This window comes from Triplophysa dalaica, chromosome 8 (genome assembly GCF_015846415.1).
Source record: "Triplophysa dalaica isolate WHDGS20190420 chromosome 8, ASM1584641v1, whole genome shotgun sequence".
NCBI classification, from domain to species: Eukaryota; Metazoa; Chordata; class Actinopteri; order Cypriniformes; family Nemacheilidae; genus Triplophysa; species Triplophysa dalaica.
The window spans coordinates 13,434,785-13,461,442 of record NC_079549.1 but is presented as its reverse complement, the minus strand read 5'-3'; the positions used below and the strand labels follow the sequence as shown (position 1 = coordinate 13,461,442).

Sequence of the window (26,658 nt, the reverse complement as noted above, 5' to 3'; positions counted from 1 at the left end):
TTAACATTGCTGGCAACGCATGTGTTGTTTAGTGTAAACACAGGCAAACTGTTTTGTGTCGTGCATGAACAGGCTTTGCTTTAAAACAGGGTAGTCTTATTATATTACAGATGTTGCATGTTCAATTTGTTTTTGGTGTGAGAAATGCTGTGACCGTGCCGTACCTCTGCTCTTCTATGAGACAATATGACTATTGTTTCTTAACCCACATCCATACTGAGCTTACAGTTAAGCCCTGAACTATCAACACAGAATGATAAAAGAACTACTCACTCCCCGAACACAAATCCCAGGGCGGATCTCTTAATGCAAATCTTACGGAGAAAAAAATCACAATAACATTTTTATATCTCTGCTTTATTTATTTTCCCCCACTAGAGAGTTTTCCCGAACGAAGAGTTCAACTGTGACATGTGGCTCTGCCAAAAGCGAGGCGGCTGCATTAATCGGCACAGATTGGTTTTCAAGGAGAACTCCAGAGACTTCTATCTTCCTCTCAGCCAAGAGACTCATTTTTATATATATACGTTTCTATCCGCTAAACTATTTCATATTCATGTGTATGCTTGCTTTAAGTATGCTAAATTAATGCCTAACTGGTTGTTTACCAGAAACTTCTGAAGTGAAATGACTGGAATGCAAACTATTGGAAATAGTTTCTACTAAGTGATTTGAGAAATATATATATACACCCCAAACTCATGAAAAAAGATTTCATTTGTCTTCACCAGAGTGGAAGCTTTATAAAGACCTCTTTGATTCACCCCCTCTATTATTCTTTCACTTCAAAAGGAGGAAGAAGATATGGAAGAATGTGGAGAGGAGAAGAACGTCTCTTGAGCGTTAAAAGGAAGCGCGCTGGTGAGACCACCACGCAGATATTCTGCTCCTTCTCAACAAGGAATAACAAGAAAGAGTGCATAGCGACAAAACTCAGCATGCAGTCTGAGAACTGAATGTTTGTACAGGCTGAGCAATGATCTTCTGATAAACTTGAACATAGAGAAGTTACACTCTTCAGTACAATTCTTAGTTTCCTGTTTTGTTTCTCCTCAAATTCTAAAGCTTGCAGATGGTAACACACATTAGTTAAACTTAGCCTTAATGACAACAAGAGACAGAAAAATAGATGTGCCTAACATGCTAGGCGTTGACACTACTGCATCTGCATCCAACAGCTGGCATTACAAATTTCAGAATAATAAACTAAATATTATTTATTTAGAACATTATAGACTCTTGAGCTCCTCTGAACTAATAATGAATGTTTGTGCTTCGCAGCTGATGAAATAGAATAAACGCAAGTTGCAACACAATACTGGCATGTTATCTGCATATTACCAGCCCATAATGTGTCTGAGCGGGATTTCATTCGTGCAGAGTGTATGATAGACTTCATTTACAGAGACATAATGAGAAATAAATTCAAGAGACGTGAAATACAGTTGTAATAAGAAATTAGTCCATGTAAACAGACAAACTCTCCACGACATCATGTGTCAAAACTCATCAAATAAACATAAACGAGAACTGAAAGTTCCATGGGAAAAACATTTTATTGAAAAACATTTTCAGTTTGTAACAGACTGGTGGAATGTGTGCCATTTCATTTCTATGCCTTTATAATGTTGCACGTTCTGACCAGATCTCACTGCGAGGGAGGGGTGGGCGCATCAGCCACAGGGAAACGACAGCCACAGAAAGATTAACAGGAAATGGAGAAGTTCAGAAAAACTCAAGTGATAATACTGAAGCTGTGTACAAACTGGGTAAAAAATCCAACTGAAACAAAAACCAAAACAAAGAACTATTTAAATAAATATCTATGGTACACACGTATGGCACAAATATGCAGCAAGCAGTCAGTTTGGCAATTCTCTATCTCATTTTCATTTTTTTAACCAGATCACCATGGGAACAGTGCAAAAGGGTTGAGTGGGAGGGTACTGACGAGTGCTAGCTAAAATACATAGCAAAAAATTCCAATTCTATACAAAACATCTTACTTAGAGAGATTTATAAAAAAAGATTTATTGGGTTCTTTGTCAATATTTACACAAGTTATTTACCAAAAAAATTAGTATGCTCTGCTTTTCAACTCAAGTGATTCATGTTTTTTCTTAATTTTTTTTATTTGCTAGAAATGTGAGAATAAGGCTATTGTAACAACCGGGGAGCCATATACAATACAAACAATAACGTATTTACAGCCTCTTACCTACAGATGTACGGTGCAAAAATCAGAGTCTCGTGAACTCAAGGTGACCATACAAGCAAGGCATTTTACAGTGGCCTGAAGACACTTCTCCCAGCATTTCGCAAACGTTCCTGCAACATCTCCCGCTACAAGTTGAGTCCTACAACTCCTACAATGTTTTGGAATGTTTTCGAAACGCTGTCTTGGAAAGTGTCTTCAGATTCAAAGAAACTAAGGAGATTGTCATATTTAGCCCATACGGGACAGCAACCAAACAGCAACATGTTTGTAGTTTTTGTAGTGTGTGTTAAACAACTGCTCAGTCTTCTCTGTGTGTGTATATGTGTTTCACAGTTTAACTCGAACCTACAGCACAAAGTAAAAAATAATAATAACACACCGGGTTGTAGTCTTTTGTTATGCTGTATTGTTTCATTTAATTTCAGTGGTTAAGAACACTTTTCCATAGGTGAACGTATATCATCTTTTTTTCTCAATTGTTATAAAAATAAATAAAAATTGCATATTTGCAGATTTTGTCGCCTCTTACAGAGGCACAAAGCTCCGATCACACAAGGCTTGGCTTTTCAGTGAGATTCAAGAACCTCCATGAACAAGTGGAACAAAAGATGAATGAACAGTTAATGTGTGACCATGGCAACCCACAGTCCTCATACAGTTTGTGGACATTTTAAACTCTCAAATTCCAGCAAATTAAATTGAAGTCAATGTAGGAAACGACAATGAATGACTGTCTACAGGCTGGCTTGGCTTAAGAAGGGGTTTGCACGAATGACAACACACACGACCACTAAGAGAGGATGGTTCTGAGAGATCTAGGGAACATGGGAGTCAAAATCCTTTGGGAGCTGCAGACTGTGGGATACGCTGACCTGTGCTTGGTGACTTCCTCTCTATATCCAATACTAAGTCCACTTGTGACCTCCATCAGTCATCAGTCATAACGTGTTTTTGTTCCGCCAAAATCCTCCCTGAAAGATTCCATTTCATGCAATTTACTACATTTAGCCTTCGCTCGTTCTCATCTGGCATGCCTGCTTACCCACGTCTACTGCTTTCCTTCCAGATTAAGAGGCCTAATTTCAACCCAGAGCACATCTGAGCTTCATCAAGAGAGACAGACAGGCCGGAGAAGTTGGTTTAGTCAGGACTCCGGTAGACGTGCCCTTCCTTTGGTCCATTTCTGGCCCTTCCCTCTCATTCCTTTCAGCTATTTTCAAACCCAACATGCTGTTTTCCCCGAGGGCTCCTTCCAAAGCCACCCCTTCTCTGGCCATGAGCGCATGTGCTTGTGTGAGTGTATGTGTGGTTAAAGGCATCTATTTGTGTAGGGATTGATGGAAAAGCAAATAGCAAAAAGGAGAAATCTGTATATTAACGAAACGAAAAACTCTAATCTTGCATAATGTGCAGATCTTCCATAACTTATTCATACCCTCATGCTTGCCTGCCTATCTGTGTGCTGTATGCGTCATAAATAAAATTTACTTGCACTCTTTCCGTCCATTTGGATCTACATCTAAACAAATTCATAAAGAAATGATGATTAACTCTTTTGTGTAAAATCCAAAGTAAATAATACAACATTTAAATAGTTACGATGCATCCCTGTGCTTCTGAGGAAAATGGAGATTCAGCTTTCCACTGGTGAGCATGTTTGTGATGGCAGAAATACTAGTAAAACAGGAACCTTTCGCCGTGACATGCAAATCTCTTCCAGCAAGTGTGCCGGGTAAGGTGGCTATTTTGTTTCAAAATGGCAGGTCTTGCCATGGCTCGATAATTCTTATATGTAAATGTGCTCCCCGTTGTTTCTGTTTGTTTCTATGCTGTAAATGTGTCTGCCTTGCGTGTGTTCTCCACATGGGCAAGGTGATGAGGCTTTCAAAGTGCTGCTAAAGTGTTTGCGTGGGTCCTCGACCTTCCCAGCAGGCAACGGGACAGCAACAACTGTACCAAATATTGAATATTTCACCTGACCTTTTATCATTCCTCCCATCTCTTTTTTCTATCACTCTCTCGTTCCTCCAGTCAGCTAACATGTACTAAATGAAATGTGTGAATGTGTCTCCCACAGTACTCGGAAACGGCACATAATACCAGCACAAAAGGATCTCTAGGACACCTATTAGTCTTCTACCGAACAAATCTGCAAGTGGACTGCACTGGGAATGACAGAAAGAAATGGAAGATGCAAGACCGTACGAAAAGATTTTTGTAGAAGAGACAGAGGTGGACAAATGAGTTAACGTGAATGAAAACAGTACGATGCATTATAACGGGTGATGTCCATTCAAATGTCCAACAGTATGCTCCAATGAACTAATGGACGAGAGCTTTCTGGTGTACTTCCTGTAGCTGTGACCCATAGGCCGCATTCACTTCCTGTTTTTGCGATGGATCAGTCAATCAGCCACGGCATTTTTTTTACTTCTTTCATCACGTATCTTCTCCATCTCCGTCTCTCTTAGTATTGTATCTTTAAGGGAGAATAATGTAGTGAAATAAGAGAAAGACATTTTCTTATCTCAAGTCCACCCCCTCGACCCCCCTTTCCACTGCTCGTCTGTGTGGTTCACACACACTTCCTCATACACACACTATTGTATCTTAAACATCCGTTATAGTGCACGTCAATCCCCCAAAAGAAATTCTTGTTTTCTTTTTAACTTTTTTGTTTGTTTTGTTTCGTTTTGCAGGTGCAAGAGCAGCGAATCAGGAGCATCACTCCACCATCAGCATCTATACTGAGAGTAATAATCAGGAATATTGTTACAAAAAAAGTAAGACAGCCACGACAGGGCAGGACGAGGGTGAGCTCAGGCTTCAATCCTGCCCTATGGGGGTTCATCGAGGGGTGTGTGGGGGTTAAAGTTAAAAAGTTCAAATGAAGCGTGTCCGCTTTCACACTTTATAATAGATATTCGCTGGGCTCTGCGGCGGCATTTCCTGCACGATGTAAACGGGGTGTCCGTAGTCGCCGCTCACTTTCTCGTAATGTGGGCAGAAGACGCTATCAGCAGTCCGCAATGGGATGATGATGTCGCTCGGCTCGGAGCCGTTGTTGTTGCTACCACCCCTCTTGGGCGTGGCTAACGTGCTGAGTGACAGTGTGGTGGCATGCTGAGGCGAGTGTTTGCGGTGACGACGTCGATACTTCAGCAGGAGGAACACCAGCATGATGATGATGATAATGACGATGACGCTGGCTGAGGCGATGCCGGCAAACAACGCGATCTCCGAACCGATGACGGAGGATTTATTTCCTTCTTCTTTTTCTTCGTGATGAGATGCATCTAACAGGAAAGGAGACGGAAGTGAGTTAATCAATTAGGAAAAAAAACTGACTACACACCTAATACATGTACGTGTATTCAGAACAGTAAAGAAGAATGTCTTTTTTATTAGAAAGTGTCTTAATGGCTATGAATAAGTGCCTAAGGAAGAAGTGTGCCTTCCGACGTTTCCTAAAATACATCCTTAACATTAAATAATAAGATGATTTCACAAAAAGGCAAAGCCAAATTAGGCTTTCAACAGATAGCGTCTCAGAAATGCTGCACTCGGAGGTCATGGAAAGCCGAGGACAGATCTAGCTTTGACTACAATGAGTTTCTCTGGGGCGGCTAGAGGCTGGCGGAACAGATGAGCTGCTCACACTCACAACCAGACTGTTTTACAAGTGGATTAGTCTACCTGAGACACTCCTTTCAAACGACTTTGATGACCATATGTTTCTACTTAGAGAGTAGATGGAGAAAAAGAGAGAGAGGGAGATGCGAAATTCTGCGATGAATGAGTTCCAGCACATCCATCTTGCTCTGTCACATTTATGGTTGCTTGTCAGAAGGATTGAACGAGAAGACATCACAAATGTGTATGTGTTTGTCTATGTGTGCAATTCAGTGACAGATGATGACTGTCAATTGCTAAGCAAAAAGAAGAAATGAAAACGCAGAAGATGATGAATCAGCAAACTTCGCCAAACACGTGAGGAGATATAGCTTGTCACGTACCATGCTTGTCAATTACTTCATTCGATTTGGTGTCCTTTCTGTCAGTGTCAGGGTGTCTGGGGGGGTATCTGGTGGGGTAGTCTTTGGGGAAAATGGGATCTGAGGGGTCTGCAAAAAACAGATAAGAAACACATTCATCACTCTGATACGTCCATGTACATTTCCACCGAGAGCTATTAGTTTCTCGCTGCTCAAAGAAATAAAAGTCTGTATGCATGCATTTGTGACTAACGCAATGCATGAATGTGTGTGTGTTCTTAATTAAAACACAGGCAGCTATGATTAATCCAGTGACCTTCAGTATGTGTCTCTGTGTTTGTGAGAGAGCGAGAAATTCGCCCGCTCGTGTTGGTGGGTGTGGCTATGGTAATTACTATGGACGTCGCCGGTGAAGTGATTTATGAGTAATCGTCATTATTTACGGTGCAGGGCCCGCAGTGGGTTCCAAGGCCTCTGAATTTTTAAACCGCTACACTATTGTTCTATACCCACATACATGTCCGCAATAAAGAAGTCATTACACACCCACATATACAACGCAGCTGTGAAGATTACTCACTTTGTCCAACCTTCATGAGGATTTTCATCGACTTGGTTTTGCACACCCCTCCTTCCTGATTCTCCAGCCCTTCCATCGTTCCGTTAGATGTAGCTGGAAGGCAATGAAGAATAATCTCAGTTACAATCTTCCTACATATGTAAAAACGCTATCAAGTATGCAAGTACATAATTGAAATTGTACATAGCTTTTCCCAACATCTCTGATGAATTCGGATGATGTCACTGCATAATTAACATAACTAACAAGTCTTCATTAAGCTTTATAAAAAAGTAATCGCCATGCAGCACATTCGTAAATGATTCAACCAAACTTTTAATGGTTGCTAAACTTAAGTCCTTTTTGTTGACGGTGTAAGGACCCCCGCTGAACATGTAGTGATGCTCTTGAACTTTGTTATTAAGGAACAGGAGGGATTTAAGGAATAATAAAAAGATGATTTTGTTTGCCGGGGAGGCAAAAGCCTAGAGCAGCAAGAGCGGGTGTTAATAATTTAGCAAATACGGCTCAGAGAGAGACAGAGAGAGAAAGAGCTTTTAATGAATCTGAGGTTTGAACATGTTTGAGAGTATGTAATACCTTAGCACAGCAGATGTTTGTCAAAAAACAAGGGAGCAAGAAAAATCATTTTTTTAATTGTTCTCTTCTTAAGCAGATGTTCTGGCGTCAAAAAGTCGACAATGATGAAAACATTCATTTTTAGAAGAAACTATCATTGGCAAATACACTCATTACAAACTGCATTGAGATATTTTTGACGCCATTGTCTGTAACCCTAAACAAACTATCGGCAGTATTCTAGCCACTGGTCCCACGTGTCCATGTAGCCTTTTAACCAAACAATGCAGCTATGCCATGTGTGTGTGTCTATGCCCGGCAGGCTTGTGGTCTATTGGGTCAGTAACGCAGAGCTAACGAGCTGCCAAGGGCTTAACGTCTGGTCAGCGTCCAGAAAAATGTGGCCTGCGTTCACAGCAAGAGAGACAGAGTGAGAAAGAGAACGGGTGGGGGTGTGTTAGTCTATGAGGCGCCTGTCCCCCATCATCACTTTTTTCCAATGCTGCCACTTTCATAACGCAGAAGGGTTGTGAGTGAATTCTGTATGACGGCACTCCGAGACAAAACTTCTGTTAGTTATTCTATCGCCTCTTATGTGCATATGCTTCTTTTTCTGTATGATCAATTTGACTTGGTCTGCATCGATCCCTCCATCTTTCTCAGACCTGTGGCTTTTGTGTGCTGTGTATCTGACAAGCTCATTACATCTAAATCTCCTTAAACTCTTGCATTCCTTTCACTGTGTACACACACACAAACACACACATACGCACAAACATCAAAGCAGATCACAAAGCAACAATCACATGATTTTAGGATCTGGCATTCCAGGTCAACAGTATATTTAAGGACATGTGACGCGCATGTTTTATAATCATTCTTTAGTTTTGGTTTCTGTGACAGTTTGAATCCTGATTATGATTCAAAGATTAAACTCAGAAATTATTATTATCTTCACATTTATCTTCAAAGCCTTTTCTTGTAGGGCTAAAGTTAGGGTTTGTGTTAAGGTCTGTGTGTGTGTGTGTTGCAGCCAGGCGAACACAACAACCCAGTACTGACACTCAAACCAGACAGGTGAAACCTTAGCAAGATCACACCTTGCTGTGAGGTATGTCAAGTCCTGCCCCGACGAAAGCACAACCAGTGGGACAGGAAAATGACACCATCATGTCATAATTAATCACTAGTTACCACAAACTAATATAAAGTATTATTGACTTACTTTTAACTCATTAAATTGAGACTTGTTTTAAATGACATGTTTATAAATGTAAATGTTTTTGTATCTACATATTAACTGCCAGTACAGTTTTTATCAAAGTCAATAAAGCTACTTGAATCTAAATCTGAATTATGACGAGCTGCTGTTGACCGAATCAACATGGCATCAGGGTCACAAAGCTGTGAACAGCGCCCAGGCCAATAACAAGAGCTGACACACCACAACACGCGCACACAAACATTGCACATCTTCTCTAATAAGATATGGCAGAGAACCTCGAAAAGCCCTCAGTGCCTTTTACCAAAGCCAAACAACCTCCGTCTCTCTCTCTGAGTCACAACAAATCACCGGCTTGATTGTTAAGATTTACAATATTGCCAAAGTGTGTATTGTACAAATATAGACCAAAATAACTCAATGAAGGGAAAATTACGATTTAGATTCTGGACATGAATTCAGAAACATGCCGAAAATGAGCCGAGAATTCCAGCAAACAGTAGCAAAGACATGCACACACACACACACACACGTTTCTTCACGTTCTAGTAAATTAGATTGACAAAAAACGCAAAAACACACACACACAATAAACTGAGTGAAATTGATGCAACACTAACTGAACCCGCAGATAAATTCTGAGCACTTAAAATTCTGCCTCTCATTTCTTGCGAATTGAATTGATAAAAGCTAATACAAAACTAATCATGTGTTTTTAACATGGAGATCACCATAAAACTAGACAACCCCTGTAAAAAGTGCTACGATTTACATTGACGTGCTTTCCTTTATGAAACATTTCTGCACTTTGTCTCCATATTTAGATCATGTTTCTCTCTCTTGGCTCCCAGCTCCAGGGCAATCTGTCAGACAAGATCACATCAAGCTCATCTTCACATACACACAATCATATCACAGTCATCGGCATCCGGCTGCGGTTGAACAATAAAGAGCCATTTCAATGTGTGATCTGCACACACACACTCACGCGCACACATTGGACTCTCCGAACACGTTTATAAGGGACTGAAATCATCTGATTGGTTTCTGAGCAGATCCATTGGATAAAGACAGAGTGATTAAAGCAAGCTGTTAGGATTCAACTTTTTAATTAATGACTTATCGAATAAAGCACAGCGCCACACACATACACGGCAGTCACACACCCTTGCGCTAAAATGCACCTCTGCGCGTACGCATTATTCCAGCACTACAACAAGGCAATTAACATCTACAATGCAGCAAAATGAACTCATTTCTCTTTCCTTCTTTTTCTCTTTCACTTTTCCCTCCACAAATTAGAGTCGCTTAAGAGAAACGGAGAGAGAGCAAAATAAAGGAGGAGCGCATTTCCCAGAACAGCAAAATTGGATTTTCTCCTTATGCTGTAGGTGAATTCTCGCAGGGAGAGAAAGAGGCAGAGAGAGAGAGAGCAAAAATAGGTAACAGCCTAGAACTTACTGAAGCGAAATGAGATTGATGCTGTATATCAAAGCAGCAGTCTCTGGTTTATATGTGTGTGTCAGTTATTCTATTTTCTGGATCTTTTGCTCATCTCCCATCTAACCCACTGTGTTTATACAGCTTGCTTTGAGCCTGAAGCGTGTGTGTATATGCATATGTGTGTGTAAGAGACGAGAAGTGTGTAGAAGCCAGGTGTTATTGTTCTGGCAAATGTGAAAACTCATCCCACATGCAAAACGATACACTACAAATATAATATGCTGTGTTTGTGTGCTGGTGCTCTTAAAATGAAACTTTCCATCTCTGTAACTCTGGAATTGATAAGCATATAGCTGCCAGAGAGAAACGTGTCATTAAAAACACACATGAACACAGACAGAGACACTAACACTAATTTAGTTTACACAGCAAGCGCACCACATTATCAACATTCACCAGAGTGCTAAATAAGCCACATCAAATTGACTGAAAAGCCAACGTAATTGGCCCGAACGGTGCTGCAAAGTGATCTAATGGTCTCAAACGGTCGTGTGCTTATATCCACTGCCATACTCACAGATAATGTAGTAGTCTTTTCCTCTGAAGAACTCCAAGCCCCAGAGGTTAGGGCTGAACTCTTGGAATTTGAGGGTGAATTTGACGTCCTGGTCCGGTTTGACGCAGTTGAGCAGAGGCGTGTCCGCCTTTGTGACCGTGCAGGACTCCAGCTGTTCCCGAGGAACCATATACAGTTTATAATACTCCACACCCTCCATTGAGCCGCCCTCCACACGCGGGCAAACTATGTCCATCTTATCCCCGATCTGTGGGTACAACACCAGACCCTGTCCTGGCACGAACCTTTGAGAGAGAGAGAGAGAGAGAGAGAGAGAGAGAGAGATGGAGAAAGTGAGACACGTCGCACATAATAAATCACACTTGCAAGGCTGTGAGGTTCAGAAATGTGTGGATGGTGGAGCATGATGTGATAAATAATTAAAAGAGGCTAATCAATTATTTAACAGTGATTATGAAGAATAAAGCCGGTTCTGAAAAAGTTGTGCCTGTTCATGAAAAAGAAAGTCACTGACGTGCTCTTAAACGGCAGCCTTTCAACAGAAATGACAATTGAGAGCGTTTATGAGTTCTTTATGAGGAACGGAGCGAACTGGAACGAGACAAAGGTGTTGACTCACGGCTGATGTGCATTTAGAAAGAAAGAAGGCAAATGTTTGTGTCTGTGATGCCAAGCGCTCAAACATCAGCGCTGTGAAAACAAAATGATGTCATGAGAAATAATGAAGAGAAGCGCTGCAGCCCGCCTGCCCGCACACACACGCAGCTTGTTTCTGTGGACCAGTCAACTGCCTCGAGGGACTAAAACAGGAGTAGCTGGGAAAACTGCTCTGGTGTGTGTGTGTGTGTGTGTGTGTGTGTGTGATGTGCAGCGGGGTAGCTGTCAGTACTATCTGTACGACAGATCTAGCTACACAAATCCTCTTGAGCCGTCCTCGGCATCAAACTCTGAACACTGGATCGCTATCTCGTTCATGATGTCTTATCGCTACGCTGGCTTATTTGAAAAGGCGAAAACAGTGCGATTGTGTGTTGTAAAATTTACTTAGGGAACGTTCAAAATAAAAGGGCGAGACTTAAACATTCCCTGAGTACAACACCTTATAGGTTGACCCACGCCTTCAAACCCGTAAACGGAACAATACTGTATGACTTGATGTAAGAAAGAAATCATATGCACACATTCAGAAGCATGTGGATCAAATGTATATCCGGACATCTAAATACATGTCTATTTCAGACATGCCAATTTATTTTTATTACATTTAATGCAGGGGACACATGACTGGTCAGACACAGAGGAGAAAACCGGAGAGGGCGAATGCAGACAGCTTGTTACGATGCACAACATTTTTGCTCACCCACATCCCCATGGTTACTCATTACCCTAAACCACAGGGTATTTAAGGTCATCCCACAGCCCATACACGCACAAATTCTGCTATTAAAAGGGTGTTTTATGGGTCTGTGTTTTACAGGAGTCACTGGTAACACAGGGGTGCTGGGTAAAAGCAGGGGCTAGTTGTACAAATAAAGCCAGAGGTCAAACTCATGTTTGTTAATGGCTTTAATCCTCGTCTAAAAGACACACTTTAACACCCCAACTTTAGCCTTGGTGATTCTTCCAGCGGTCATAAATATTGTGTGACACGTGAATGTGAAAAAGAAAAGGATGACAGAATAAGGGTTTGCACACGTTTAACACAGACCGCTCATTCTGTTAACAAGACTGCAGCTGCACACAGAGAACCCATTAAGTCAGAAAATGTGTGTGTGTGTAGGTGTGTGTGTGCGTTTGTGCAAGAGAGAACAGTCTGAACATGTGCAGTGCATCTACCAAGACATGACCGCGCCACACACGGATGTTTCTTTGTAATTGTAATTGAGCAGAATTTTTGCATTTTTATCCTTGACTCTCGCGCATAGGGCAGATGTTTTGTCTTTTTCTCACTGATGTGTTCACTCACTCTCATACTGATATATTTGAATTGGGCGATGTTATGAAAAAAATTAAAACAATTCAAAATAAAGCCATTGGCCACAGAAATAAAAGACAAAATAAGAAAAAATGTGACGTAGGCTAATGAGCAAACGACTTTCAGGACTGTCTCTTCTGCTCCTGACCAAAGTAATAAAACAGTGCTGGACGGTCAACTGTAAGGTGTTAAATACCAAAGGATAACATATGTTTTATTTTAATTTCCTATTCATTTTTTATATCTGTTCTTTGTGAGAGCTGGTCAAAGCAGCTTTACTTACTAAAGAAAATATGTCCACATCTGTTCCTTAGAAATGTTTTACGCATCTCCTTCCTTTGTCACAGTGTCACAGGACGATTCTACTCATTTTTATATATCTAGCTCCCTCACCCTAAAAACTCCATCTTTATATATAAATCTTTGTCCATAAGCTTTTCTCTAGCTTCGCTCCCTCTCTTTCTGTTCCCCTGCTAATCGCAGCCTCTAGTTGTGTGGGCCGAGTCGTGACATGGTGACAGCAGTAGCCTAATCCTGTCCCAATAGGGCCACGGCGATCTAACGACACAGGGCGATGGACGGATTGGGGCGGAGGGAACATAAGCTGTTTGACTTTCAATCATCTGACCAATATAGAGGTCTGTTGGGTATAGAAAGGCATGAATACAAAGCAGGCAACAAAAGAAAGCAAGTCGGTTTAATCGCTCCATCATGCTTTCCAACAAATGCTGTGACACCAGTGTCGGGCGATAGGGCAAAGCGACCAGACAGGCGCCTCATCCCTTTATATGCTCGCCAGTCACCCTATCTGTTTGTTTCTTCTGTCCTCTATTCTTTAATTATTTACTAATCTTAAACTCTGGACCCCTCACAATTCAGAGCACAAATGCCATTTTTTGAGTCAAATATATTTATTTTCTTTATTGCACCCCCTTTCCCCACCCTCTCTGTACAGCTAGACATCATACTTTCCCTCTGTCTCGCATTCTTTCCCACAGCGGTGTCACAGTCCCACCCCACCACTAATATGATGACAAAAAAAAGACATGCCAAATTTCTAAGATGATTTACTCAGCATCTTAATCAAAACAGATTTTCATTAGCAGTCTATAAGAAGTTCCTGTGCCTCTAAACACGGGGGGGGGGAGTTATTATTCATGGCTCACTCGCCTTTCATTCATGCATGCTGTATCTGCATGTGTATGAAGCCATGGATGTGCCCCCGTCAGAACCCTGCTAAGAGATGTAATCTCCTAATGAAGAGAGGGAGAACCTCTTTTGACTGAAAATGTGTAGAGCAGACTGCTTTTGTTTTCTCCACCTCCGACAAAATGGATTACCACAAGGAACAAGAAAGAGAAGGAGAGGGAGGGGACAAAATCTTTACGTGCCAGATACATCACAGCTAAAGCAGTTAAGAGGTAAACGGCAGTGCGCAATAAATTGGCACATTTTTGCGAGGGGAGGAAAGACAAAAACAACCTCGCTCGGTGATTCAGTATTATGAGAGTTATCGACGCCTGTCTCACGTACAGAAGGCCTTAGGGAGTGCTGTACAGATTTAACCACACTCCTTCTATTATACTGTACTGATACATTAGATGAAGGCATGTCCCATAGCACTGCAGACTCACAAACACTGTACCTATGGGATTTATTTATCTGTAATCTTCAGACCCTGTGTCGAGCTCAGTGTGTATCGCGTTTCAAAAAAAAAATACGGTTGAAAGAAAGAATCTGCCGATGCGTATTAGCTAGATTCATGCATCTTATCTCAAAGTTAATCTTGTTAGGATAAAGGTGAAAAACAGCTTTTAATGAAGTTAAAAAAATGCAGCTGTCACCCCTAACAATGCTATCAGTGGCGTCACCCTACGATCCTGCGAAAGAAAGAGGCATACATTTGAACCTGTCACCTCAACAGAACGCCTGGAATGTGCATTGTGGGTAATTCCATGAAAGAACAGCTCGCCCAGTGAGAATGAGGCCTGTTGCAGACATGAGCCGCATATTTACAGTGACACACAATGGAGAGACATGCCATTAGAGGTCAATTCATGGCCGCTCCGGGTCTCATTTACTGAAGGTGTAACAATAACTATGGACGACAACAATTTTTGATATTGCATATTAAAAATGTATTTCAATAATGCTATAGGATAGCAGTAAACAATTACAACTGATCCACATAATATCTATTCTGCCTATTAAATTAAAACGGATGTAAAGAGTTATCAACAAGGCTTTTATCCATTTGAATCAATGACATGTTTTGGATTATTAAGAAACAAAAGAAATGTCTTAAATTAGTTTGCTATAGAGTCGGTTATCTGCAACAATTAAACGCTCATGTTGTAATATAGTTAAACGCATTCGTCATTGCTACTTTAATATTTCTCTGGATTATTAAAATCGCCTATATAAAAAGGTTTAACATAAGAACAATGTAAAAGTAGGTTAAGTGGAGTAGGCCAATGGTCATGAGCACATTCAGCAAAACACCGCGGAAACGTTTCTTTCCCCGTGCATCCACACTACCCTATTTTCCGTCCATTCGTCTTCTTAAAATCTTTGAAACCTCACTATTGTTTGGAAACGACATTTGTTATTTTTACAAAGTTATTTCGTAATTTTCACAGCTTTAAAAATAAAGAAATAAAGCGTATCTACACGGATTTTCAAAGCGTGAAGTTCAGCGATGTAGGCCGATGATCTTCTTAACGGTGATTCAATAGAAGTGCGTCCCGTAGAGAGCACAGCTCTGTATGATGAATTATACACTTATTAATGATCGCACTTAAGGACGCCTGCGACACATCCACAGGACTGAAGACAGCCACTCTATTACCTAAGTAATAAAGACAGTGATTATCAACACGAGACACCTGTTATGAGCCCTATCCATCCTGCCCCCTGCCCCGCACATGCCGTGGCAAAAACAAAGAGCGTATTGCTGTGGTGCAGACAGATACAGTTAAATTATTTAACAAGCTGGAGTCTAACGTACTGAAATCCTCACGAAGTGCGAGAGTGTCCAGCGATACTCCTGCGAAATTCAACTGGATGTTTCTATGTTTAATTAATAAAAATTCTCAATTAAACATTTTTAAGACGGACTGCGATGTACTTCCGAGATAAAAACAGCACTGTGCCTGCAATATTATGCAACTATTGAATATTTTGTTTGAGAAATATGCATGCTATTAAAGACATCAGATAGATATTTAGATTTTTTTAATAACAAGCTTCTTCATCACCACTTCTAAAAGCGTGATAAACTGGGCTAAATGAGGCCTGTTTAAAAGTAAACTATAAAGGCAAACAAACAATAAAAGGGGGAAATTGCAAAAAAAACTTTACATTTCTTTTAGGATAGTGATGGTAAGCAAAAAATCTGATGTGTGGGACTTGGGCCTAAACCGCTCGAAAAAACGCCTTATTAATAAAGCAGCTTGAACTTCTCATGTGTGACAAAATTAACAATAAAAGACAGATCTATAATTTGCGTATTTAAACGAGTAAAATACGGTTGTTCATATAACGCTTGTGATCCTGAAATATCTCAAACCACTGTGCGTTCAAACCCTTTAAGAGTTATGACCTGAGGTCCTGTGGGGCCTTTCAAAACAAATCATTTCTAAGCATTTCCCCCAAATGTGCGGTGTTGCACAAAGAAGTAGGCTTTTCAATACTTCAAAATACTGCAATTTTTTTTAATATCAAAGCATTATGAGTAGAAATAAAGCGAATAGCTAGCCTCAGCTAGACACATCACCTGCTGTTCAATTATATTTACAGTAAGAGAGGATGAATGCGTCGACACTATAACGCTCTGCTTTATTGTACATAATGTTTACGAATTCACCCACTTCTAGGATGGGAATGTTATTCTGAGGGACAGAGAGACACATTTGGGCAGTTGGATTTAGGCACTTACTTGGTATTCGTCGTGTTCCAGTATATGGAGTCGAGAATGAGCGCGCGGGACAGGTTCACCTTGCACGCGATGACTAACGTTAAAACTCCAAAGTAGTATCTCCACAAAGAGTCGCCCATCGTCAGTGATGACCGTTACGGTCAAATTCCTTTTCGCGGGAATCTCTAATTCGAAAATTAAATCAACTAAAAGAAAGAAATCGTCTCGAGGAAAGATGCCTGTGACAATCCAAACTCAATATCCCCGTTCCAGGAGAAAAAGGCAACAAAATGTAAAAAGGAGCCCGGTTAGAAGTGAACCATCCCGGAGAGAAGGGCTACTCCTCTGACAGAGAGCAGCACCGCGGACAGCAGACAGTTTCTCATTCGGAAATGTGCACTACTGAGTGGGGCACTCCGTTCAGCCTGCCGTGGGGAGCACGTACATTCCTCAGTGGAAGGCGACCGGTGTCGTCGCCGCCGTCGTGCTGGATGTCCGTGGTGACATGGAAGTTATTCCCCCCGGCGTGGATGAGAAGTCAAGCAGGTACCAATTCCAAACAAAACTCGTCTCGAGGTATTCCGTTCAGGCGAACGAGGGAATGAGTTCCCAAAATGAATGAGGCAGTTTGGAAAAGATGAGCGAGAATTAAATGTTTGCAGGCTATTGGATGAAGCAAAAAAATAAAGATGGTAAATGAGTCAAAATAAAAATAAAATGGAAAGATGAAGTCAAATGAAAGTTCTCATGGGTCGCCGTGAAACCCGCACTGTAGCAGAGAACAGCTCCGACTCGAACCGTACAGGTCCGGATTGAAATGCTGTGCGCGTGAATCGTTGAACTGCTCCGTTCTCTGCGCGAGTCTGTACTGCAAGTAGCTGTAAGCGAGTACAGCGCGGAATATTTGTCAGAGCGAGTTTTCCCGGACTCCTCCCACCTAGATCTCATTGGATAGGTAGCGATGGAGAGAAACATGTCAATCAAACAATCGCCCGGCGACTGGTCTGGCAGAAAGAATATTTCAGACTTTAAGACGTATTCCCAGATTTAAAAATTAAGCATTTGTAAAAAACTAATAAAGCAACTACTGCTAAAACATTGTTTTAAGTTTAAATAAGCCTGAGCTGTTATATGCAGCATTTATTAATTAAAATATCGAATAATAACAGAACTCTTTTTTGTTTCTTATAATATATGATTTTGTTTCCAATATATATTTTTAATATACATAGACTGATCCATGTCGTCTTTAAAGGTAGATTCCATGTCCCGAAAGCCCCAAAGGCGTTTATTTGGGTTGAGGTCGACAGAAAACTGCCGTCTGACTGTGCGGAAGAGATTCATTCAACGGACAACAGCGCCCACTAGCGGTATTTTAGAATCTACTTTATTTCAAAGTAAGTACTTTATGAGCATTTATTTTTATTTGATGTCACGTATAAATTAAACAGGAAGTTTCTTACAACACGTCAGCTCCGTATGACTGTGATTTGCGTTTAAATCAAACTCACTTAATTTAGAATAATTCAAAATTGTACATTTTGTTTAAAATACAAATGTGTATACTTATTGCACAACGCACAATAACACTGTAACACTGCAGTATTTGAAGAGATAATTTCTAAAATGAGATAACTCCGTTTTAAAAAAAGTCATGTTTTTTATTGTGCATTCCAATTAATATCAATCAAACTGTAGTTGGTTTGATGAGCCATAATAACTCATAAAGTACAGTTAACTAACAAATTAGAAGTTGCTTATTTTTAAATAAAACACAATCACAATAAAAAACATGATTTTTGAAAAAGTTAAAAAAAGTTTTAGAGTTATCTCATATTGGTGTAAATGTGTTATTTAAAAAAACACCGATATTAAGTTAAGTTAAATCTTACTGGAAACGAAGTTCAAGAAGTGTTTATAGCTATAAAATATTGTAGATGTATTAATTTAATTTATATAATAAATAAAAAATAATTTGAGAAAATAATATCTATAGGACGACAGATATTCATACTAAATGAATACTTGTGTATTATTAATATTTGTGTGTAATGTCATTAGGAGTGTTTAAAGTTCGGGCAATGGGTTATTTTCGCATGCCCAGACAGCATTAAGGAAACAGCACATCTTAAAGTAAATTAGAACGCAAGTGTGAAAATGTATTCACACCTTAAGAAAGCATTAATTAAATCAGCGCATATTTATTGTTTTCAGTATGTATTGCTCTAATGGTTTAGAGATCCTCAAACGAGCTGATTCCACATCGGTGCGATAGTTGTGACACTACATGTGTTGAATACACAAACTGAAGGATTGCTCTTGTTCCGTGCCTTAATTATGTTTATTAACTTAATCATCAAACATCAAAGAAATTGCCTAATGACCTATAACATTTTTGTTGTTGTTTTACAAACAGTAATTTTGTACATACTGTACATGCAAGCTTTAAAGTTTACATTACATCTATAGAATTATATTCTCAGCTGCAAAAAGTTTGCACTGCAAATGCGATATTGCCTACAAACGTGGCCAACTGCAAACGTAAAAAATGTTATGTGTGATGTGACTCCTAACATGCTCCCACATTACCAAGACAAAGGCAAACAATAGGATGAACTAATCCAAATCTAGAAAACGTCTTCCCGACGGGAAAACACGGAAACGACGAGTTCCTGAGCTGTTCCAAAATTAAGTCAGATGGGCCTAGATGTCTTGGTTAAGAAATAAACATGCTAGATTGTATTATGGTTTATCTTTGATGGATTATTTTAACAGGGTATTTCTGATTATTTGTTTTATATGCTCGATTTTATTAATAAATTTAAATTAAACCTTTTAAATATCAATGTATACACCCCATCCTAAGAGTACCCCACACTGCTTAAATTAAAAACAAACAACCCTTCACACCTTTAAGATAAACTCGTAGCAGATCTCAGCTTTTGAAATCATGGGGTGAGGGTAGATGTTTATTCAGTTGCGCACGAATAATCTCACTGTCCGTGCAGGTCCTGCGGCGATCAAACACATCACACTTAAGAAAAAACACACCTGCTGGCTTCTCCACACGTATGCAATCTGTCTGCGCATTCTTGATTAACATTGCGCACATCTCTCATACTGTTAACACATCAGAGTGATCGACCCTTTGTGTTCTCGTTATTGAAAATTGTGGACTTCATCGATATGGAACACCAGTCACGTCATGATAATACACGTCCTCACATAGGCGTAAGAGCATCCAGAGTTTTAGCGTTTTGCATCAGTCGTTCATCAGCGCAGTATTGTGAAAGTAGACAGTGACAAATACACGCAAGACTGCACCATGCGGGCCAGAAAAAAATCACACGTCTGTGAATTTGCCAACATTTCCATTAGTGTCTTAAAGGCTACCTGAGAACCGGAGACAGCAGGCATGAAGTAACCTCGAGGTGAATCTATGAGGAGCGGGTAAATTAATCAGAAATACATTGAAATGCACTGGCAAGCCTTTTGTCAAGTCTTAAATCCACAGCACTTACAGCACAACAGAGGTGAAAAAATGTGCGGGTTCATTCAATCACTAGGGTCATCTAAGGCGCATATTGCGATACTTGTTTAAAATGTCATAGCACCCCTTTTGATTTATTGGATATTTTGAAGTAAAACAAAAAGATGGATAACTTTACCATTTATGTATGCTGCAAGTGTTCTGGCAGGCCTTTAACCAACAATAAACAATGAAATAGAAAAGAAAGGATTCCCAGAGGGAAAACTGTTACCACTTTATGTATTAAGATCATTTATTACACAATCACAAAATGCAAGTGTGATATAATAATAATAATTTATCACAAGTTGTCACAAAGCGTAGCATTCTTAAGGTCGCTATAGATTTTTTTTACTACAAATCTCAATTTACAATTATTCTATTACAATAGATAATTACGATAATAAATGAATTCCGTTTGATTATTTTGATGCCGCGAGAGATGTACTGGATTGTGTTCAAATTTGGTGAAAACTCTAACCATTAAAATCTTGCAAAAACGGCTAACAGAAATGAAAAACGGAAAAAGGGGTTGATTAAAAAGAGGATAAAAAATAAGGGCGGTGTAGCTGTTGAATATTGCTCATGGTCGAAAACAAATCATTTGAAGGGCAGGAGTGTTTATACACAACCTTAAAAGGGGGAATCAAATTAAGCAATTGCTCACTTGAATGATTATGAATGATGCATTATTAAGTTTACCAACCTCATCTGTAGGGTAAGCCTCAGTAAAAACTCGGATAACGATGCACTCAATTATCTTTTTATTGGAGAACATATCAATGTCCTAGTTCACAAGGAGAGGAATTGTTCAGCACAAGGCAAGCATACTCTCAAACAACCACAAACTCACCTTCACACACACCCTAACTAGCCTTACCTGTGTTTTCCGATTTCCTAATGGTACAAACAGAGCACTTAATATTACATGACCTCCACACTGTAACTAACATTTTTTACCTATTTGGTTATATTTAGAATTCTGAAAAAAGGCAGGTCATATACTTCTTTTTATGTTTCATATTGAGTACTGAGGGGGGTTTAGCAAAAACGACACGTGATTTAGACTTTGGAGTTCATATCATGTGAGAATGGGAACAATGAGTTAAGAAGCAATTTGAGAGCTCTTCAAGATTTTGAGGGTTACATTAAGTCAGCAATCTAAAAAGCAAATCTCAAAATAAACATTTACATGTACAATTTACAATTTCAACAAAATGCCTGCAAATTGTACTTTTTAAAAACATTTTGTGCAGTTCCCCAAACATTCAAAAGCTTGATGGCGAGCGGAAAAACACTGGTTAAACTAACTTTGTTTCAAGAGAGCTCCCAAACCACTCCCACACAATGACAACTAAACACACCAGCTCATATACACAAATATTGACACCCATTGTTATTTGTTTGCCATTAAAATAAAAAGACCTGTTTCTGAAGGAGATGTGTTCAGTTTCAAATATCGATATACAGCTGATATACTGATAAAAAGAAATATGATCTGCAAGCCTATGGTGGTGCCAGCAAGTCCGGTTTTGAAGCGTGAGGACTCAAGTGGTTTTTCTTCCTCAGGTTTACGAGAGAGCTGTTGTGTGGACAAAGCAGACCTCTCTATGAGACTCCCACCGATTCACTTCAACATGAAGCACACATCCAACGAGGAGAGGAGGAGAAAAGATGAGGAGGAATCATTCTACAGCTTTGAGAGTGAAGGAGAGGCGAGGTCGAGACTTGCCCTTCCCCAATATGATTTTCTGCTCCTCTTTCTGTTGCTTCTGCCTCTCCTGCTCAAGCTTCATTCTTTCCTCGTGGATCTTCCTTTGTTCTTCCACTATACGTAGCTGATCCTCAGACTGAAACAAACACAGATGTAACACTGAAACGTAATATATTACTTTAACTTAATATATTTTAAAGACAATAGCGTGTATTCATGAAAAAGATTGAGGTATTCTATTCTGGCCTACAAAACAAAAGTCCACGTGGGGGGACAGCTGCCATTGCAAAGCATTCATATACAGTTTTTACATTTCCGCTAATTTCCTGGTCTCGCATTACTGTCAAATATTTTGTTGCCTATACTAGATGTTTCATCAGGCTATCAAAATTGTGTTTTTTCTTTAGTGTACATACTTTCCTAATAAGCTTAATGACACATATTTGATCACACCGCAAAATAATGTTTTTTTTGTACTAATATTGCTTTCTGTCACTTAAAGAGTACATACCATGAGATCATGAAAATTTCATGCAGTGTGTAATGTTGCCGTGTTTGAAAGTAAGCAGTCTGCCAAGTTGTAAATCCAAAGGTGAATGATTAAAGTTATTGGTTTGGAAGAAAATGAGTCGACTCTGGAACACGAAAACGATTCGTCCCAAGTCCGATTTGCGAACCACCGCAGATTTACGTCACTACATATAGTCCCCGCCTACATTTTTGCTAGGACTCTTTTCCCCCAAACCCTATAACTTGTGAGCCTCATTCGCAGTAGATCAATCATAGCAGACTAGACCATCTGACCAATCAAATCAGACTAGGCTAGCTGAAAGGAGGGGATTAGACCGACGAATCGCGGAACAAATCATTTGAGAGTCAGTCAAGAAGTAGGTTAAAAATAACTGGCTATTATGAAATAATAGACTTTTTACACCTTCTACGTACATAAACTTGTTGTTTGACACTCCATAGACCAAACTAGGACCTTAAAAATCCCTAGTTATGTACTCTTTAACACACACACACTTAATTGGTAAATATTTTAGATGGAATGAGGCGATAAAAGACATACCAGCTTAGCCTGTGCCTCAGCAATCTTTCGGTTGTTCTCCTCCAAAATTCTTTCCAGTTCCCCTCGTTTGGATTTCTCTTCCTCCTAAAGGGGTGACACGGTGACATGTTAGGGCGGGCAAAAAAATTCTGAGAAACGATTCCCCATACATCCAGTTTCACACTCAAGCACGTCTACACTTGAACAGAGCCAACAGCCAGCAACATTCTCTCAATTTGTCACTTGGTTTCACACACTCTCCACATTTTCGAATTGCAGCATCAAAGTCTGATGCTAACCTGTACGTATGCTACAATGTCCAAAAACCCACCCACAGATGCATTCAATCACACCTTTAATCCCCGCCACGTCATATCCAAACATTCATACATGTAGGTACAGACAACACATCGACAACTATCGAAGAATCTCATTCGTTTGCAAATGATAAAGGAAAAACAAATCAGCTCGAGTTTTCTCTCTCTCTCTCTTATTATAATTTTTTTCTACATCTATTAACATCCATAAGCAAGACGTCTCAAAGGAAAATGAGAGAGAGAGACAATATAAACAGATTAAGGAGAGAGGGAATAGTAGTGGCTCACCAATGCTTGTATACCTACGCTTTTCTCCTTTGACTGTGTACAGTACCTACACAACTGCTGATTTAAGGAGTGAGTATTTACTGCCTGGTCCCATGTGTCCCGTCCTGGACAGCGCAGCACCTCCCCTTTAAAATCTCTGAGCTTCTAGCATGAGCTAGCGCTCTTAAACAGCAACACCACATGCAGTATAGCAAGTCCAGGAAAATGAATTATGTTAATGATACAACATTACCATGTTGGGACGTCAGGCTATTAATGTTAAACGACTGTAAAGACTGCAAAAACACAAAGGTGGGATCAGTCGTTAGATGATGGTGCTTGAATACAAAAATAGTGATGGTTGAGGTCTTAGCTCAATGGCAGGGTCGGTGAGTGAACGTGTGAGTGTGGATGTGAAAGTGCGTGTCTATGCGTGTACCCGTACGGCAGCAATCCTGAGGGAAAGCAAATCGTGAGCACACAGAAGTACATTGACAACACCGCTCTTTTAATGACTGCAGAACGTAAGGGTCAAAGGAAAAAGTGATGTTAGAAAATCTGTATCACAATCAGCAATTAAAAAAAAAATCACAAGATTCACAACTGACAGAAATGGATGAAGAATAAAAGGAGGGGGGGGGTTGTGGAGCGTTTCATGATTTCTATGCAAAGTTTATATGCAAGTACTATAGAAGCATTTTACGCTTCAGCAACAGTGCATGTTAGGGGAAAGAGCTATAGACGAGATCTGAAACGTACAGTTGGAGGGCACATATCTAACCCTATTAGTGCTGAGCCACTGGATTTTGTGTGCGCCTGTAAAATGGAATGAGTTTGTCATTTAGAACTTGAGTCTGTACGTCGATAACCCTTCATTAAATTGGTGACAGAGGGGGAATTACACAGTATGGCTTTGGCAACTTAACGTGCTGTCTGGTAGCCACATAAGGCTCTAATTGAACATCTAAAACAGTAAGCATTACGTTTGTATCTTTTTTATTGAAGATAAATACACATCTGAAAGTAAAATGACAAAGTAATTAAAAAGAGTGTAAAGAGTACAACGAGTACAAAGGGTAGGTGCGAAAAACTAGGCTAGGAAGAAGATGGGGAACAAAAAAATTTGTTCCTCACAGCCATGGCAAAACATTCACTTGAAACCCGAGAGAGCATTAGAGGTGTGTGTGTGTCTGCTGGGAAATGTCCCATTGATCATAATGCAATAAATCACATTAATAAATCACTACTGTGCTTGTCTGTCTAACAAAATACAGTTCTGACTGCAAAAAACAAATGAGGACTCCATCAGTCACTTTCAGAGGCGTTCTCATCAGCACTCCCTAGATAACCGGTGAACTGTACATTCTCACGTGATTACTGATCAAAATCTCGGTTGACTAATTGCATTACCCACCCAATTATTCAAGGAAGTTTATTTCAACTACCCTGCATCTCCTGCTCTCTCTCGAAGGGTAACAAGTGTCAGGTTGTGCCATGGCTGCGGGCGTATGGTTTGCGGCTGAGCCCCGCTGTGTTCCGAACGACCGAGCGTTACCTCTCTGGCTTTTTGGGCATTCAGTTCAGCCTGCCTCTGTCTCTCTAGCTCCTGTAAAAGCTGCGCCTCCATGATGCGCTTGGCCTCCTCCACCCTGCGCAGGACCTCCCGCTCGATCTCTTCACGTCGCTTCTCGAGCTCTTCCTCCACACGTCGTGCCACAAGCTCTTCCACACGCCGTGCTGTCTCCTCCTCGATCAGACGCTCTTCAATCTCCTGTTGGCGGCTGTGGTGGACAAGGAAGACCATAAAAAGGGATCAAACATCATTAGACTTTTACTTGATACACAACGATAGATCCATAGTAAAGCAGGCTAGTAATCAGATCGTTAATCTTTATTTTTTCTCCTTATCAATAGGTTGTGCAACGACATTATATCCTCGCCACAAAGGAAGGTAAGCCACCCTAGGGGGAGGCCATGATTTCAAAAGCATGTTTCCAACTTTATTTACACTTTTAGCATGACTAAACCATTAGAGCAGAGCAAGCGATCACACCTGGCCATAAGAAGGAACACAAACACACAGACACAATGCCAAGTCAAGTGACCATAACACCGCCCTGAGCCAAAACAAAAATCGTAGGACGGCAACCGTCTCTTGATTTGATTTCAGCATCACGAAATTCGATCAGGCTCAACTTGTCCCGGGCCTCCTTTGAGTTAAAAACCACCCTAAATGAAGTCACAATGTATTTAGGGTGAAAACAACAATCTAATCAGGCCCGAGGCTGCATTACTTCTCTTCCTGTGCTTTCATTGGGTTCCCCCTTCCTTCTCTTCCTCAAACCTCTTACCATTATACCAGTGGTCTCCTATCACAAAAGAGAGATGACAACAATCTGTGACAGTCACAAAGGCGTATCAGTTTACATGAGCAGCAGATCTCAAAGATGAGACGACCTGATCTGTCTATGGGACATTACAAGACTTCAGGAGTGATGAAAGGTTACAGAATGCAGGCGTGTAATGCAAAACCTGTCACTTTTGGGCACTCGGCCTATTATGTTCTCTTATGAATATTAATGACCATAGAGTTGTAACCTGTCTAGGCCAAACAACTGAGAGTCAATTGCATTAGCTTTTACAACATTTAATAGGCAAGTTTAATCAAAAACAGACTCACATCTTCCTCTGTCTCTCCATCTCTTCTTTTCTCTCCTCGTCTTCTCTCTTCTGTTTCTCGTCGTTAGCTCTTTTGCTTAACGCCCGGCCAAATATGTCGGTCCGGTCGGGTGGTAAGGCGCCTCTATCCCTCCTGCTGCTAGATCTGGAGCGGGACCGTTTGCTCCTTTTCAGCTCCCTGGATCTGCTGGTTCTGGAGCGGCTCCTCTTGTGGCTGTGTTTCGAGTGTTTGGTCCGAGACGAGCTGCGGCTCCGGGAGCGACCCATTTTATGCCCTCTGATATAACCGGACTTAAAACTATTTGCGAGAGGTTTATTAATATGGTGCTCAATGCGACGACCAAATGCAGTTTTATGTAAGCGTTAAGCGTTTCTAGCATACATTTGTTGAAGTAAAAACATATATACGCCTGTATATTTGTTGATTTCTGCTCCACTACACGGCGGAAGCAAACAATATGGCGACTGTCCCGAGTCTTCCTTTTCCCACAATGCAACGCGTTCGGGTTTAATCGGCTATTTCCGGGTTCCAACGATCAGCAGACCGATTGGCGTATGACATCAAAGTACCGCGAGATCGACAGCGAAAGCATTGCTTGCAAATTGTTCTCGCGCTA

At 40.4% G+C, this 26,658-nt stretch overlaps 2 protein-coding genes across 2 annotated transcripts; both read right to left on the bottom strand.

The window, feature by feature from the left end:
- Nucleotides 1-1,537: 1,537 nt before the first annotated feature.
- Nucleotides 1,538-17,340, bottom strand: efnb2a (ephrin-B2a). The gene is made up of 5 exons (XM_056755401.1): nt 16,506-17,340; nt 10,594-10,877; nt 6,794-6,886; nt 6,235-6,342; nt 1,538-5,514 (listed from the first exon to the last, which is right to left on the bottom strand). The coding sequence occupies exons 1-5, from the start codon at nt 16,622-16,624 to the stop codon at nt 5,123-5,125; spliced, it is 996 nt and encodes a 331-aa protein (XP_056611379.1). The 5' UTR covers nt 16,625-17,340; the 3' UTR covers nt 1,538-5,122.
- A 3,418-nt stretch (nt 17,341-20,758) lies between these two features.
- On the bottom strand, nt 20,759-26,546 carry arglu1a (arginine and glutamate rich 1a). Its single transcript, XM_056755397.1, has 4 exons — nt 26,043-26,546; nt 24,918-25,143; nt 22,800-22,883; nt 20,759-21,863 (listed from the first exon to the last, which is right to left on the bottom strand). The coding sequence occupies exons 1-4, from the start codon at nt 26,306-26,308 to the stop codon at nt 21,699-21,701; spliced, it is 741 nt and encodes a 246-aa protein (XP_056611375.1). The 5' UTR covers nt 26,309-26,546; the 3' UTR covers nt 20,759-21,698.
- Between the last annotated feature and the right edge of the window lie 112 nt (nt 26,547-26,658).